The sequence below is a fragment of the Sebastes fasciatus genome, chromosome 6, assembly GCF_043250625.1.
Source record: "Sebastes fasciatus isolate fSebFas1 chromosome 6, fSebFas1.pri, whole genome shotgun sequence".
In the NCBI taxonomy this organism is placed as follows: domain Eukaryota; kingdom Metazoa; phylum Chordata; class Actinopteri; order Perciformes; family Sebastidae; genus Sebastes; species Sebastes fasciatus.
Window position 1 is genome coordinate 10,312,103 of NC_133800.1, and position 18,222 is coordinate 10,330,324.

Here is an 18,222-nt window from a genome sequence, read left to right on the forward strand (position 1 = left end):
ACAAAGCCCTCTGCAACCTTGCCCCTATACCTCACTGACCTCCTTCAGGAGTACACCCCCTCCCGTTTCCTCTGCTCATCTTCAGCTGGTCTTCTGACCACCCCCACCTCACGCCTCAGCACTATGGGAGCTACAGTAGGGCGTTCAGCTGCTCTGCTCCCAGGCTCTTGAACTCCCTCCCTCCACACATCTGGCAGTCTGACACTATCACATCATTCAAATCACACCTCAAAACTCACCTGTTCAAACTGGCATATTCACAGTAGTGTCCATCGGTTCATCATATGTGTCTGCATAAATGTGTCTGTGTCATGTCTAGCTGTTTTTATCTACTTGAGTATTATTTTATCTTTGTAAGGTGTCCTTGGGTGTCTTGAAAGGCGCCACCAAATAAAAAATATTATTATTAGGGATTGTGAAACTTTGGGGCTGAATACACAGAGATAAAAGATGGTCAGAATTTACTCAAAACTTTTCTCTGTGTCTTCTCTCCTGCTCTCTTTCACACAGGTTCTCCTCCTGACCCTCCTCTCTCTCTCTCTCTTTTACACATCAGATGTTCCTCACTCGCCTTTCAGCCTTTCTCTTTCTGGAGCTTCTTCCCAGAGTGTTCAGCACCAAAGTTGTTCCTGTGCTTGTGTGGTCTGGTTCGCTCCATCCTCTCTTCAATTATTCATCACATGATGGTTACTGTAAGGCTACTGACTCCTGTGTTCCTGTATGTCTGTGTGCGTGTGTGTGCTGTAGTACTATATACAAGTATGCAGTGAATTCACAATCAGCTTATGCAGTCAAGTGTTTTTGTTTGGTCTGTACCTTTAACATTCGAACCCGGTCAGTCGTGCAGCCGGTCATAAATCTCAGCATGATTCTAATGAATCCTCCATCTGGACATTTTCCTATCTGAGAGCTAACAATGCATTTCTGCAGCCTCTGCACATATGTTACCTCCGTCTGTTTAGCTAATAATTAGATTTGTTTGTCACAGTGGGGCTACGATTTGCACTCCAGGACACATTTATATTATGTGTGGCAACAATCTCTGTGTTATTTCTGTGTGTCAGTGATTCTTGAGACCTGGGGTTAAACAGCTGGTTAAAAAAAATAATGGTTTGAGCTATCAAGTCGTGCTTCGGAAAGACCTCTCAGGGTTTTTATTATCAGTATTTCTGTGTGTGTGAATGTGGGTTATTTTCATAAATGTAGTTCAGCTTGTATGTTTTTTTACCCAATTTCAAATTACCCATGTGTTTTACAATTAATCACAAGATTTTCAGTCATTTTTATGCAACTTCCTTTTAGATTTTAATGGATGAGAAGTCAGACATTTGATGAATATTCTAAATATTCATACTTTGTCTCGTATCATTGTAGCACTCTCTATATCTTACTCTTATCCAGACTAATCTCTTTGTTGCAATGATTTAATTCTCCACCGAGACTAATAAAGTATAATTTAATGTAATCCACTGCATGAACGGTCAGGCGGGAAATTTCATGCAACTTGCACACAAAGTGAACATTAATAAGTTAGATAATTTATTGACTTTCATTCTAAGCACATTGCAGCATGAGCCCGTACACATTCAGAAAAAGTGGTGTTACTGTAGTGTGTCTGCCTGCTACCCACTGAGCTCCACTGAGAGTAGAACCCTAACCCTTTCTACTGTATTAATGTCATCACTCAATCAATAACACAATGAAACATGCTGTGTAGAGCTAAGGTTTAATGGAAAAATGCTTTAAAAACAATCATTTTTTATCACAGGTTATTACCAACATTGTGCAATGCAACAACATTTCTTTGTTAGTAGTTCAGACACAATAAGTTTGGATTAAAGTTCCATCTACAATGTCTATTCTATAAGGAAGAACCCAAAAGCTCAGGAAAGCTACCCAGATATATTATTAACTCTTCCTAGTATCAAAATCACCAGACACATAGTAAAGTTAATTGCTATTATACCTTCCATAATAAACTAGACTCTATAAATCAAGACACATGGATGATAAACCTGTTTTTGAGCCTTATTGTAACATCTATCACTCCGACAGTCTAAGAAAGCTATTCCAAAATGTAATGCTCAGTTAGATGACTTACAAGTTGATGCGAAGTGAAACAGACGTTACATAGACACATCTAATTTTCCACTCTTCCCGAAATACAATCATAGCCCGACTGGAGGTGTCAGGGCAATCAAAAGCGGCATCAATCCATCACCCTCATCAAACTCAATCACGCTCCCAACTGAGCCTTAGCAATCTTCACGGGAACCAGCAAGAGCAGCGGGGAGGGCACAACAATGCTTATTAACAATTCGAGCTGGTGTCACACGGCTTCATTTGGAAAATAACAGGCGAGGGGGAGGCGTTCAAAGATCAATCTCTTGATTTGTGTAATTATGCTCTCAGAAAAATGGAAATGGCTGCTTCAGTGAGCCAGTGCGACAAGTCAAACTGCGTGTGTTGCTCACTCGCTCAACTCCGGTGTAATCGATTTGCACTAATATGGATACAAGTCCTCATTAAAGAGTGTCTTGACATTTCTGGAGATCTGAGTAATCTCTTCGTGGCTGAGGTTTTGTCTGCTGTCTCAAAGTTGCCGGCACCCAAAAAAAGATTGCCAAGACTGTCCTTGTATGACTCTTTGAGGTTATTCCTGCTCAACTCCTTTAATGTTACCAAAAACATTAAGTGGGGTCTCCTGCTTTCTCCAAGCTGCAAGCTGCAATAGTCAATATTTTTCATATTAAGCTAAGGGGGTCTCTTGTAGTGATGGACCAAGGAAGAATTATTTGTAGCCTATTGTACTTAATTATTTTGGTGTTTCGGCAAACAAATTCCACTACAATTAACCCGTTTTCCAGCCACAACAACCAGCTGTTTTCTGCTAAAAAGCTCTGATTAACCCATTGTATGTTGCCTGCCCATCACCAAACGGCAGACAGACAAAGTTAGCAAGTTCGTGGATCAGCTACGAATCTGATATTTTTCTCAGGAGTTGGTGAAGACCACAACAGCTAAAAGGAGTGTGAATATTGGACCTATACTGTATTTGTCGGGTTGCCAAAACCACAACTTCAAATGAGTGCTAATGTTGCTCTCTGTGCATTGGTTGTAGCCTATAAGAGGTTTTTGCTAACATGTTATGCCTTAACTAATGAGGTGATAGTATTTAAATGTTGAGTCTTGTTCCGCTGCCACCAAGTCTAAACATCTTAGATCTTAGTTAGCTTGCAGCTGGGTTCATCAGATAGTTTCTGATAAAGGAGAAATGTCAACTTAACCACTGCTGGAGGTGGTCAGAACTTGGCCACATCTAAAGACGCTTTTCACAAGCCATAGTCCGTTTGGCTATTCCCAATCAGAGTGAAATTTTTACTTTGGTTCAGTTAATTAAAGTGGACCTAATAAAAAGATTGATTGCTGAGGCGCGTGTACGAATCAGTAGCGCCACTTCTACAGGGAATCGGCACTGATCTGTGTACACAAATCCCTTCTCCTCCAGTTTATCTCCAATGACTTCATTGCATCACTATTGTTGTGTATGTTCTCTTCGGCCCAGATGTCAAGCAAACATCGGACTTCTACAGAAGTCCAGGTCATTTACCTGTATCCATCTCAACAAATGCCCACACAGGCAGCCCATATCCCACTGCGTTTTGGTTCACTTTCTGCAACTGAGTCTTGATGTGGTCTTGGAGCGGTTCTGCACCAGGGTTTGATTACTGCGTTCAGAACTGCCCAAATGAACCACACCAGAGTTCGATTAAAACGGTTAATTAAAAGTGTACTGTAAATGCAATGTGACCTCAAGCCACAGTGATATAAATGTTGTAATATGGGAATATATCCAACCAATCGAGAGTTAGTGATCACAAAGAATACTTGTTTTTTATTTTCCACTTTACATCAATGTGGAATAGACCCATAAAAGATGCTGGCCGCGGTGATAAAAGTCTAGGTTATGTTCTCCTTCAGATGATGTCATAAAGCAGCACGCGGCATTGCTAATGTTGTTTTCTTCTTCTTTTTGCAGCATGTTATCTACTGCACTACTTCAGGTTGGTAAGCTAACTCTCGCTTCATGATGCTTTGTGTTTCAGCACGTCCTGTGTGATCACAGCCTCGGGGCTGAGCTCTATAATGGATCTCTGGTATCGTCAGCAAGGTCTTCATTTTCATTGTGATCAGAAAATCATTAGGAATCCATTAAGCTTGTGTCAATTTTTTGTGCAACTCAGCTTGCAATCAAAGTGAACACAGGAGCAGGATTAAATATATTGACTTGAGATGCAGTTACAACAAGGTATGTAATTAGGCTCTGGGGTTTTGCCTTTACTTAAACTAAAGAGAAAGCAGAGGAGAAAGCAGAGGAGTCCTCTATATGAGCAGGGTTAGTACTAGACGGCACTCCAGTAGAATACAAAGGAGCCAAGCAGTGGGCAGACTGCACTCTGCTGGGTCAAGCCTCCATACTTCTCAACTTTGTTTCTGTCCATCATCCACAGTACTGCAATCAATAGTCATTAAAATCCACAGGTATTACAGACTAATACAATACCTTGAACAATGTTCCCTACCTTGTACATTTTACATATTTAAATAACCATACAGCAATATTCATACACGGCATACTGCTACAGAAGAAAGGTTTGGAGAGTAGGTGATGTTTAAACAGCATGAAGCAAACCCTGAATGTACAACAATTACAAAGGTCAGATCCTACCGTACCTTAAGCTAAAACATAGTTGTGCACACGAGACAGCAAAGACCATGAGGTTCAATCTCACATGATACAAGCAGTCAGGATATATAACGTTTGAGAAATGTAATCCTCTGGGCTACGATGCATGAGCACAAAGAAAGAGGTAACGTGTTCTATGGTTTTAACATGAAGGGACATGACTATAATTTTGAAGTTGGTATAATTACTGTGAACAAGCAAGATTATCAGCAAGGGTGGCAGCGCCTACTGGCCATATGTGATTGTACGAAATTGATATTAAATAAGCATTTCAAATTAAAGCCAGTATAGCCGACTGAATGGCCAGCACAAACAAAAAGGCTTGGTGAGATACTGAAGAGGGATGGAATTACCTGTACTAGTTCACGTAATAAATTCAGCATTATATTTCCACAGCACTAATTCCAGCAGTACAAAACCAGCATACCATTGCTTCTACTTTTTTTTTTGAGCGCTGTAAGTTACCGTCAGTTAAACTCAGCACTTATGCAAACAATGCAGATGTTACAAATTAAAAGCCTACCAAGAATTCATGGGATTATGCCCTTTGAGCTGCTTGGAGGCTTTTAATGTGATGTGCAGGATGTGTTGACTTTAATAGAGGGAAACTTGTATTTTGTCCACCTTGATCTTGAAAGCTGGGATGTGCTACCCTATCACATTTTTTATGCTAATTGGATTTTGGGTCTAGCACTCCACCGTGAATCCCATTGTTGAAGAGCAACCTCCTTTACCAGAACTCAATGTACAAAGTATTTCAGTTAACCAGAGCGCAGTGGAAATATCCTGAATTTAGGACAAGTTAGGACAAGTGAACATGGAAAAAGTTTAGAGATTGCATTGATAGAAAAAGCGAGAGAGACTTCAGAAATAAAGGCCTGGTTATCTCAGCAGTTTTATATGAGGGTTCTTTTTATAGCACAAACCAGGAGGAAGGTGCTATAAAACCTGTGCTGCTATTTAGTCACGCATTTTCTCAAATCAAATCTTAAAACAAACACAGGACTTTCACCCAGGAGACCGCTGTTAGTGTCCCGAGTGAAACTAAAAGTCAACGCCAGTCACGTAACAAACATGCTAATTTTACGTAACAAACATACTTCTACTAAGCCAAACCACAACCTTTTCAGCCTAACCAAGTACTTTTGTTGTGTAAGTAGACCTAAAATCTAAGTAAACCTACGTTTGAAGTTTGTATGCGTGTATTGAGCAGAAACTGTAAGTTTCCTGTGAACACGGAAGTTTATTTTGAAAAGACTCTATGCATGTAATGAGCGGAAACTAACACGCCGTCCCTGGCACGTCCAAAACTGACGCTAGAGGGGTACCTAGAGCGTCATAGTTTGAAGCGTAGGGTCACTGACCAAGTATCGGTATTTGACAAGTTGGAAGTGAGAACGCGTTGGACATATTGTATACCATTATGGTCTTATTTGTTTACAGTAATTATACAAAATGATCACAATTCATTTGACAGTCATCTAGTGATACATGCTACTTTGTGGCACAACCATGAGTTGACTGCAGAACGAATGCTTTTTTATGCAACACAAGCACAGACCTAAAACATAACTTACAGTTATACAATAATTCAATAGAGAAAAAAAACAACAACAACCCACTCTTATAATAGGAACCAGATAATGCAAAGGATAGTATCGATGTTTCCTTGTCCTTCATCCACTTAAAGGGCTTCAGTCCAAAAAACCTATTTGGATAAAACAGTTTAACCTTCCATTTGACACACTTCCAAAGGAGTATTTATTGCCCTCTGTAAAAAGCAGTTATACTATAAAACAATGTTCTTAAGACATTTACTATCTTCAATAATATTTAAAAGCATGTTTTACATCCTCTGTGGCGATAAGGGGATATTTCAAATGCATAAATGTCCCATTTTGGACCAAAGCTCTCCTTATAGAGCCCCTATGTCCTCATGGATGCATTAAGATGAATAGTGTTGGCATCTGATCCCCTCAAACACTCCAATAAAATGAACACTTCTTCCAGCTCAGTTGACTTGCATGGATCAGGAAGCAACAACAACACAAGACATGGATGTACACATGAGCAGTGAAAAGGCTCAGTCAACCATGGTCATGACGCACACATTTACAGTGTGCAGGGAAGCTTGGTTATATAGAGTTAGGAAGCATATGTGGATGAATGACACATATTACTATACTTGAAATTCCTCTCCTGAATCATTCAATCTAAGTTAAACGAAGAGCAAACAGTCTTCACTTTTGACGGTTTCCCATCATTCTTCCCTATCTTTGTGAACACATCTTCAGAAAGGCGTAAATCCAAGAACACACACATACAAGGAGTTTTATCAAATGATGAAGCTGCATGTTTGCAGGCAGATATATAATAGAGGACATGGCCGCCTCAGCCCAAGCTTGAGATGGAGCAATGCAAACGTCACTCAACCTATCTGACAATACACTTGATCAGAACAGATCCCGGCGATTATATAAGCTTTAAAACAGCATTCTCCCCCAAAAACTTAGTTTAAAGTAACTTTATGCGGCACTTATTATTGTTATTTACCATTACTGTGAATATTGTCCAGCTATACAGTACAATGGGGTCAGCCCTTGCTTTTTGAAAAATAGAATTACTTTTTAATAAATATAGGTTAGGCCAATAATGCAGGCGAATAAAGGCCTTTGTCGTAAACTTGGTTACAATGGCCCGAAGTTTGATATAATGGAGGACAGAGTGTAAAACTTTTAATGACATCTGTCTGGTGAAGTCTTAAAGGGGCACTCTACCAATTTTTTTTTAAAGATCAGATCACTTTAGAAATTACCCCTGATAGTGTCTCATGATGTCATCAGGGTTTCTCAGCTTGGGCATCAGAAAAAGGCTGCAACAAATGTTGGGGTTCAGAGTTCGAAAGACATGGACATTTACCAGGCAGGGAGGGCAATAAAAAGATGCCGTCCAGTTGCGTCATGGGAAACGTAGATGATGATCAAGTTTTATTGGAGTTTAACCCACAGTAGGGATTAAAAATCAGGATATATCGGCCTCTGCTGCACAGATTGATGTCTATTTTTGATAATATACAATATTTTTTCTAACATTGGTCCCCCAACGTAATGGAAGTGCAGTACTAAATTACTCGAGTGTGCCTTTAAGTTTTTTGTAATGTTAACACAAAATACATTTTATTTCAACTCTAGCAAAGGTATCCTGATGTTTTAAAATGGATAATAGAAATGGGTATTGCAAGGACTATATTTTCGGACAACAGACCTTTGTATTGTGATGTTCAGTGAAATGCCAGAGCACTGGTTTATTAAAAGGAGTATATTAAAACTAAAACAACAATTTGGTGGTGAGGAGAAACAAAAATAGCTCGAAGGAAAGTATCACCTCTACCACTCCATTGCTACTTTGAGTGATTCAAGTTAAGTCGTAAACAGGAAATTCTAATTTACTCCAAAAAATGTGAGTAATTCAAGTGTTTAAATAATAATATACAGTATGTATGTTATCAATGTATTTTTGTCTACTTTTTATAAAGACATTGCCACGGTGTAAAGAGTCTATAATCTCCACCTGCAACCTCTTCACAGAGCGACAAACTGCAAGTATGCTATGGACACACACATGCAAGATAAACACACTAAAAAGGATCAGCAGCCGCGAACCAACAACTCAAGAAAGAACAGCTAGTGTTGGCTCAGCAGGGTCAAACATAATGCTCTAATGTTGTGAAACATGCATGGATACATCTGTCTGTTCGGCTACAGTTGACTTGAAAGACTATGAAAATATAGAAAACCTCCGCGCTTCACACACACACTTTAAAATATGACATCCCTGACAGTCTTAACGTTCCGCTGAGGATGACTCTGTGTGGCTATGAAGGCCTTGGATTCTGATCTACAGTATGTTGCCAACAGTGAGTACAATTCTTAGTATCAAACAAGGGATTTAACCTGAGTTAATACAACAGTCTGTACGAAATACTAACACATTTATTTTGAAGTTTAAAAAAAAGCTGTGTTAAATAGACAACTCTAAATTTGAATAAGACTAATTAAAAGTCTAGATTTTCACATGATAGCATGGAGAGAGATGCTGGAAATCTATTCTCTAAGGCTCCGGTACGCACTTGTTTATTTACATATAAGCTCTAATCCCCTTGTGAATAATTTCCACACCTGACAAAGAAAATACTTCTATCCTTTCAAGCCTCCATCTTAAAAGAGCAGATAGGTTGGCTAAAGGGAAAAAAAAACTCAGAAAGGAGGAATTCCTTCTGTTCTCATCTGTCACTCTTTTATCTAACATCCTCTCTGAACTCAGGAATCTAACTCCAGTTTTCTGACACATTTAGGCTAGGGATGATGAGTCCCATCGCTTCTTGTCCTTCTTCTTGTCCCTCTCTTTCTCTTTTCTCTGAGAGATAGGCAGAAAGTGAAAATGGATAAGGGAGAAAAAGTACACCGCTGGCTGAATCTACAGGGCCACCCTGCCGCTTCAGAGGGGAAAAAAAGACCCAACTGCGCTGCTGCTGCTCCAGCTCTGCCACAGAGCCCGTCTAGGAGCCTCTCGGGGGGGGGGGGCCCTTCAACCAAACGCCCTGTCACCGTGCAGTTGGCTCACACATGAGATAACCGGCCGACAAGTCGACAGCACGTGCGTCAAGTCACAAGAGGTCGTCGTAGTCCAGCATCTTCGAGTGCTGACGGCTTTTCCACAGGCGGAACAGACGGAAGTCAAAGTACATCTCGATCATCTCTTTGCCTGCAGCCATAAGACAACACAGAGAAAACACAAGATCAAGATTTCACTCCTGGGAAAACCTGAGCTCACCTAGCACCACCCATTATATCACACTCTGCTGATCATTAAGAGGACGGACAGGCTGTGGTATGTTGTGATTATATCACAGCTAAGGGGTGTTGTTCTGCCCGACGTGACGCGGAGGCGGTTGCTATGGAACGGCGGTTGCTTAGGAACGTGCACCATAGCAGCTAGCATATTTATTTTTTCATCGCAGGCTAGCCTAATATTGATTTCATTATTTGGCTCTTTATTTACATTTATTTACATTTATATGTTGCCATTTATTGTTCAAACACTGAGAAACTGTTCAGTGTCAGTAGGAGGACTTTACTTGTACCAGGCCTGTACCTTATTTTGTTGTCAGGTTTGCCAATAGCTCTGGAGAGAGGATTCACACTATTACGGCCGTAATCTCTCTCTCGTGTCAAGACCCGCGTCGGATAGTTTATAGGAGTCGTGGAGCTGTGGAGGCAGTGTATTTCTGCTACGTTCCTGCTTGCTCGCATATTCTGTGGAACCTCCTGCACTGCTCAATCTACTCCTCCATCGAAGTTAACCTTTAATGTTTCCATCTTGTAGCCGGTTGTTCCGTGTTGGCGGAAGTGATCCCCCACCCCGTGACCCTGTCGCTAAGCAACCACGACAACACATTAGTCTAACATTTTTTTTTCTCAGACGCGGAGTGATTTTGAAAGAGCAAAGGAAGACACATGAAACAAGCCTCAGTTAGGTAAGTATCACAGTGAACACCATGTCTGCTTTTAGTGTTGTTGCTGTTGTTAGATTTGTTCTCTGTTCAGGTTGTGATGTATTATGTGAGATCAATGTAAACGTACTCAGATTATTGATGGAAATCTAGACGTCATCAATTTTGCTGACAATACTGTGATTGTGGCGGGAGCAGGATCTGGGTCACTGAGCTGTAGATGATTTTCTGTCATGGCGCCATCAATCATTGCATTGGTGTCTTTAAAATAAAGGACATGCTTGCTGCCTTTAGGAGGTCATCCATTTGTCCAAACATGAAATGGTACTGGTACTATAGCATTACTGACAGCAAACTGTATTTTAAACCTAATGTTGACTTTGATTTTTTAGAAATTGCAATTTTCTTGGGGAAGCGAATCCTTTCAATGTTTGTGTCTCTATGATGATTCTTTTTTTTTTTCAACGAAAACAGCATGACTCTAGGGAAGAAAGGTGATCTCCTGACTTTTCCTCTAGCGCCACCAGTAGGCTAGACTTTTTGTCTAGTGCCATCATCAGGACAAAATAATAATAATTATAATAAATTATAATGACATTCCCATGAGCCTCTGCTGCATGCCAATAAATTCTAATATCATACCTTCTGATCTATCACCTAGAAAACAAATGCTTTTCTGTCCTCAAGGCAATATATGTGCACTTTATTCAATGAGTCAATATGCAAAAAGCAATCTCTTAACCGCAAAAGATGACCTCATATGCAAAATGCATTAAAAAAACTAACATCTCAGCTTCTGGCTTTTGTCAGCAACAGGTTTAAGGGCTGATCTCTGACCTTTAGTATTAAATTATTTTTTTTAATTTGTAATTTCTTTCTACATTACTAAAGTCCACCCCCGTTCTTATTTAATTCCATTAACTCCCTGTACATGCTAGATCTGCACTTCAAGATCCTACTTTTAACTTAATATTACACAGACTTGCACCATCCTACTTATCACCTCTAGTCACTCCTCACATACCTGCAAGGGCTTTACGACCTCAAAAAGCCGGTCTCCTGACTATTCCCAAAATAAATACAACATCAGTAGGTAGTACAGCACTTCTCTTACCAAGTCCCCCTTCTTTGGAATCGTCTTCCTACTCAGATTCGAGAGGCTACCTCGGTCGAATCAATCAAAAGTAAACTCAAAAACATCTTTTCACATCAGCCTTCAACCGCATTTAGTCTGCCCTAAAATATCAACTATGGTTTCTGTAGATTTCTTGTATATTTTGCTAATGCTGTTATTGTTTTCATTGTATGTATTGTCTATTTTTTCCATTTGTAATGCTTTGTGTGTAGTTTATCTCACTTCTATATGTTTTTTTGTGTTTTGCTAATGTTGCTCATTGCTATTTTTAATATATGTACAGCCCTTTGAGGCATGCTGTGTGATATTGGGCTATAATAAACTTTGACTTGACTACATTCAGTGCAGTCATATAAATAAAACACAATAAGTGCTGAATGCTTCTTCACAGTATCACAGGTTGTATGTATGGAGAGAAAAAGAAAGGTGGGAAAACACATAGAGGCGATAATGACATTTTAATAGGGAAATAATTAGCATTGCGTCAGTACAGTAGATGTCGGGAAAATGACTGATGAGGGATGCAGAGTTCACGTTTGCATATATGCTCATGTTCCCTAATGTGCTGTCTTCCTAGCTGAGCGGCTTACTGCCATTGATTAATGGCTACTATTAACATTCAGCGAGTGTACAGGTGAGGCCGAATCAATGCAATACTGTATGTATGTTTTTAGTGTGTGTGCATGATGTGCGTGAAACTATTTTGTGGCACAGATGGAATAAAGATATCTGCAGAAAATCTATCTTGTGTTGAGTTTGTAACTATTTGCAAATGTGCATGTGGTGCTCTCACCCTCTGCAGACAGCTCTAGGGGGGACTTGAATTCGACTGAGGAGGGTCTCATCAGCTTCATCAGAGTCTGAATCAGCTGCAGGGGAAAGAGGGAGAGAGACAGAGAGGAGGAGTTACAGAGAGGGAATACTTCATTCCAAACGCCATCAGGCATCCTGAAATGAAAACAAACAAACCAGTGGTGGTGGTGGTGCAGAGGTACGCCTGTATGCAGCGAGCAGGAGGAGGTCCTTGCAGCACTTTCATTCTTTTCATGCAGCACTGCGGCTGAGTGGATGTGAAAAGGTCAATGTGCCACTTACACTGCAATAGCTGAGTATAAGTGAAAGGCACTTATGGTAATGTTTTCGGTCCATATAGACGCATCTGTCAGAGTGGATCCATAGTGAGGTAAGGGCCCTGGCAGAGCAGGGTCACATCAATACAACACCTAAACTCTACCTGCCTTTAAAAGCTGATATAGATTGTTATGATTCATATCTTTATATGAGGAAATATAACTTAAGGAATAACTAGAATTAACACCTCACATTATAAGCCTCCACCAACCAGTGAAGTTACAGTTCACATCCATGTCTGACCAAAATGTCATCACTTCATCATTTCACCCTATTAGACATTTGTGTGAAATTGTCATAATTAGCATATGAATTCTTGAGTTGTGGCCAAAAACAGGTTTTCTTAGGTCACAGTGATCTTTGATCAACCTTTAGAAAATCCTGTGTTTGTTTGACCCTGTCTACCAACCCTCCCACCCGTCCTTAGTGAGCTTTCTTATACTCGTTATTATTCCACTTAACTTTCCAAAACGGTCGCTCGATGTACTACGCCACATGCTGAAACGTACAATGCCAACATTTGTTCCTGGAGACTGGGCTGAGTGGGCTGAACCTGTGTCACCGTGCCATCATTAAGACAGTCTACAGATGATTCATCAGAGCATCATCAGTAGCTCACGCTGGGTTTGGGATACTGATGGAGATTCTCTAGGCAGCATTTGAAATGTGCAATGTCACTGAATGACACGTTCGGTGTTCATTTTAATTCGATATTCTGTTTTTAGGATGACTCTGTGACATCTGTCCACAGACTACAGATGAAATATAGCCTCTTGACTAACTCATTTATAGCAATGTGTATTATTTCCCTATTAAATAAACCAATAAATAAAATAAGAAATGTGGATTTGATAAATGGCTCCCCTCACTGTGGACTCAATACACTTTTATTGGACTTTTGTTCTTTGCAAAGCGTTTTACGTAGCCATAACACAGGATGAGCACATCAGCCATTACCGTGTGTTTATCTGGAAGCCTGTCAGACCTGATGACACTCTCTCCACACGTTGACTGCCTCCTCCTCCTCCTCCTCCCTCTTGTTCCACATCGTCATCCCTGTCCCTACTCTCACTCCCTGGGGTCTGGTCCAGTGCCAGCTGGTGTGCCATCACACATGGAGCCGAGCAGCCAAAACAGCATTTGCAGGCTTCATCTCCAGAAGGATATGCCGTGCATCCGTCAGTTCAAAGAGGGATGATGTTTCATGCTTTTTGGTTTTCTTCCTTTATTGAAAAATCTAAGATTTCTCAGAGTTTCAATATAAAAATGTATATAAATTATTTTATTGGCAGCAAGATAACTCCCTATATTGCCTCAGATGTACGATCAGATATTTTTATACATGACAGAAAATGTAGGAAACTAATTGGTCATTTTTTGCAAAGAAATGTATTTTGTTATCTTGGTTATCAAAACATTCAACATTCATGTTATTCCTTGAGAGAAACTGTGGGTACATTTCTGAAGATTTCAAGGCCCCTTTCCTTTAATATTAGGAACATTTTCAGTGGTGGGGACATGTACTGTAGATGTGAGTTGAGTTTCAGTTGTTGATTTAGTGCCGGTTTAACGGGGGTTGTGTCCCAGACTATATCTTGTCTTTTCAATATTGTGAGGTTGCCAGGCAACCAGCCTGTCTGTATAAGTTTGTATCTCTTGACATATGGAGGATGAAATCTGTTCAAGCCATAAAAAAAACATTTGTGAGAGACAAACAGATCTGTCATATTGTAAATGAGCTCTCTGTTGATAATATTATAGCTCTAAATGCGGAGCAGGTACACAGCGAGCAGGCATATGGTCTGTTGATCATAATGAAGGAACTGAACGCAGAACTGGAGCTCAGTTACCTGCTCTGGTGCGTAACCTGGACATTTCCCTGAGGCTTTACAGTGGCAGGCCATCAATAGAGCATGATGTTTCAGAGCCGGGGTCAGAGCTGCAAATGCTAATGCAAGGAAGCTGTTAGCAAGTAAAATGTTACTACTACTGCTGTTACTAGAGCAGTGAATCTGATCTTATTAACCCTTATGCTATTGTTAAACTAAGTGAGTAGCTACAGAGAAACCTACAGAGCCAGTCTGGCAACATTTGTGAAAAAAAATATTTTTGATAAGTGCTTTAAAAAATCATTTTGCGTGGCCAACAAATGATTGAAAAATGGCATTCATGCAAAAACGGGAAGATGTTGGTTTGATTCTCTCTCTCGCTCTGTGGACCCTAACTCCTCAGCCATGCGTTGTTCCACTGAATATGCCGTATTTTGCTCTTGGACCTAAGTATAGCTGGCATGTAGATTCTTACGACAAGTTAAAACCATTTGGAATGCACGTCAATAGTTTCATAGATGTTTTTTTCTCTCAAAATCACATGGTTGAAAGCTGCACACACAAGCAGCGGCCCACATGTTATAGATGTAAGGCATTGAATGAATTCAAAATAAAATCCTTTTTCCTTTTTCTATCTTTTGATGTCACTGATATGTTTGTTGTGTTTGCTGGAATTTGGGCCATCTCTAATGATGTGAACAACACACAGTTTAAATTAATTACTCATAATTACCTTTATTCTCTGCATAATAAACAGCATCACTCCAAAACTGACACCCATCTCACCACATCTAGAGAGCTTGAATTATCTCGTTCTCATGCATTAAAAAAGTTGGAGCCACACTATATATATATATGTGTGTGTTAGAGGAAAGTTATACTGTGCATGTATGGGGTCTATAGCATGGTGGAGCCACCAGGTAGTCTACATTTAAATCAGTAAAAAATAGTGTTAAATTTGTTAACAAAAACAAAATATACTAAATATTCTATGCTAAAAACTAAACTATACTATTTTTTTTCCATGACGAAGACACGACGTTGACGATGCGAAACACTGTATGAAACCAAAACTGCGACTAAAAAAGTCAATATATCTTTGATGAAAACAAAGAGTTGACTAAAATGGAATTTGAAAATATTAACTCCAACGAAATCTGTATTTTTTGTTACAAATCAAGATGACACACCTTTTTTTTTCTATAAAATCAAACAACCCCATAACTTCTCTTCCTGTGCCCATGGGTCATCTTCCCAGTAGCACACCTGTAACGCAACGCCACATGGCTTCAGGAGCTTGGCCCAATGACAAGGTAGTAACTGCTGTGGGTATTGAATGAAGTACTCTGTTGGTACCAGTATCACTTTAAGGTTCCTTTTCTTATGTTTATGTATATGTTTACTGATAGAGCTGTAAGGAGTGATGCTGGGAGGAGTATGGAGTGAGCATCATCTGATGGTAGCTCTGTCAGTCAGTCTATTAATAGCGGCTCTCCAGCTGAGCTAGCAGGAGTGCAAACAGGCAGCAGCCTCCCTGTTCATCCCCCGTGTGACTTGTACTGACTCGATGTGGAGAAGATGCCAAATGTCACGGTGCACTGCTAAGACTTCTTTATACCTAGAAGATACATGCCCAAGGCTCGTACAAGCTCGGACTGTTAGATATTTGCTACATGCAGCATTTAATACCGTCAATTCTCAAATGCGGCCTTTATTTAGCTCAACTGCAGAGGGTACCAGGTTTATTTGAAGTTGGCTCAGGGTCTAATTCACTCTGTTTGTATACGTATATTTAATCATATGTTAGTATGAAGCTTCCTTGTTTTCTGATCTGCTCCCTGTTAAATTTTTGTTGTGGCATTGTGCTATTTATACTTACTCAATACCTCCTGTATCCATTTCAAATAAAAGCTCTGTAGTAGGGCTGGGTGATATGTCCCAAAAAATGAAATCCCTTACCACACCCGATTTACGTTTTTAATTGTTGTTTTTTTCCCTTGTCATTTTGTTTTTATTTTAACAATAAAAATGATTAACACCGGGTTCTCTTCTTCGCATATGGGATACTATGAGAAAATGATTCGGCTAATGTTACCTGCTTTTGCTGAGCAAAATTCAGAGGAGCGTCTTGTCATTAAAGTGAGAATAGCACCTGAAAGGTCAGCCCACCTTAAGTGAGCCCGGGCAGAAGTTGTTGCTAACTAACCCTCTTCACTTTAATCAGCAGGTGATCAGAAAGACACAAGAACTTGGCTCGGGTCTGAGGAGCTGTAGCATTTATACAGCGACAAATACAGTGTAGACACACTGCACTGCTACATTCACAGATATGTTAATGTTTCTCTCTCTCTCTCTCTCTCTCTCTCTCTCTCTGTCTGTCTCTCTGTCAACCACACATTCGCACACAAGAAGTTTGCTACGTGTTTTAGTTTAAAAACATCTTAATTGTTTTAAATTCCCCAATGTCTCAGCCTGTCGGAGGGTCAACTTACTGTCGGCCCAGCGGAAACCCTGCTATGAAGCGTGATTACCCAAGTCAAAGTGAAAATAGATTTTCATTTTTAAACATCGTCCTATCATAATAACAAATTAATTGATAAAATCCATTTATCGCCCAGCTCTACTCTGTAGTGTTTAATATATAATAAGATATAAATATTAACAACATACTACATGTGGCACCACTATAAGGCTTATCACTTCCTCAGACAACATCCGTTTCTTGGTTTTTCTCTGTCTTGACTGCCCTCACAGCTTCATACTGCATTAAACACAACTCTAAGCATTGAGGTCAAGATGTACACAAGCATACAATATGCATTAAATGGCCTTTTACCCTGCCCCTATCTCTGATATTCCAGGACTATAATTCATTTCGCATTCAGATGTTTTTTGTAAAGTGGGCAGAAGAAGCTCTACATGAGTTCTTACCACCAAAGTGCAGAACAATGGCTGCTACAGCAGTAAGCAATCATAAGACGCAGTAGTGCAGGGGTTCTAGATGGGGCTGCATGAGAAAAGTATGAATATTTTAGTGTGTGGGCATATTCGTGTGCATACGCCTTGAGTGTGCCTGCATATAGCGAGTGTGTATCAGTCTCTGTGGGGGTGGGAAGGGTCGTGGCAGGGGTACTGGAGGAGGTATGAGTGTGCGAGTAAATGTGTGAGCATGTAATTGCAGCGAGGGTGAGAGGGTGTAGCTTAATTGAGTGGGTGTCAAGGAGTCTATTTTCCCTGTCATTCCAAAGTGCTGCGTTTGTGTGTGTGTGTCCTCCCCCTGCCTGCGCTGTGTGGCAGCTTGACAGCAGCATCAGAGCTGCAGCCAGGCAGCAGAAGGTAGTGGTAAAAGTCAGAATTCATACACTTGTCCCTATGATGGATACAAAAAAATACTTTCTTGTACATTATTTTATCTTTCGCATGCACAAAAAAATGCTTCCTCTTTAATTATTTTGCTGAGCATATGCAAAAAGTGCTCTGGCATTTACTTTATTTGACTCAAAGCCAACAGATTGTCTTAATGATTTATCTGCAAGGTACTATAGACAGCATGTGACTTTGAGTGTGTGTGTGTGTGTGTGTATTTAGGAGTCAGTGTGCTGCATGTCGACATCATTTAAAGTGAACTTTTGCACTAAGTAGTGGAGTGTGTGAGAGTCTTATTTGTTAGGTTTGTCCTGATTACAAAGACAACTATACCTTTTCTCCGTTAGCGCTCCCCAGCACATAGCAGCCCATGATGTGGATGAGGTTGGGCTTCGGGTTCAGCTTACTCATCAGCCTGCTGAGCCGCCGCCAGAACCTGGACACACAGGAGAGACGAGAGGTTATGAAAATCCACAACAAAATGGACGAGAACAGCGGGGGA

General features: G+C 40.2%; 1 protein-coding gene across 1 annotated transcript in view; it reads right to left on the minus strand.

Moving 5' to 3' along the window:
• Positions 1-1,709: 1,709 nt before the first annotated feature.
• Positions 1,710-18,222, minus strand: part of nsmfb (NMDA receptor synaptonuclear signaling and neuronal migration factor b) — a 54,036-nt gene continuing 37,523 nt past the window's right edge. The window contains exons 14-16 of the mRNA XM_074637568.1: positions 18,054-18,156; positions 12,188-12,263; positions 1,710-9,511 (exon numbers count right to left, since the gene is read on the minus strand). Of these exons, the coding sequence (XP_074493669.1) occupies positions 9,414-9,511; positions 12,188-12,263; positions 18,054-18,156 (277 nt within the window). The 3' untranslated portion in view covers positions 1,710-9,413. The remainder of the gene's footprint in view (positions 9,512-12,187; positions 12,264-18,053; positions 18,157-18,222) is intronic.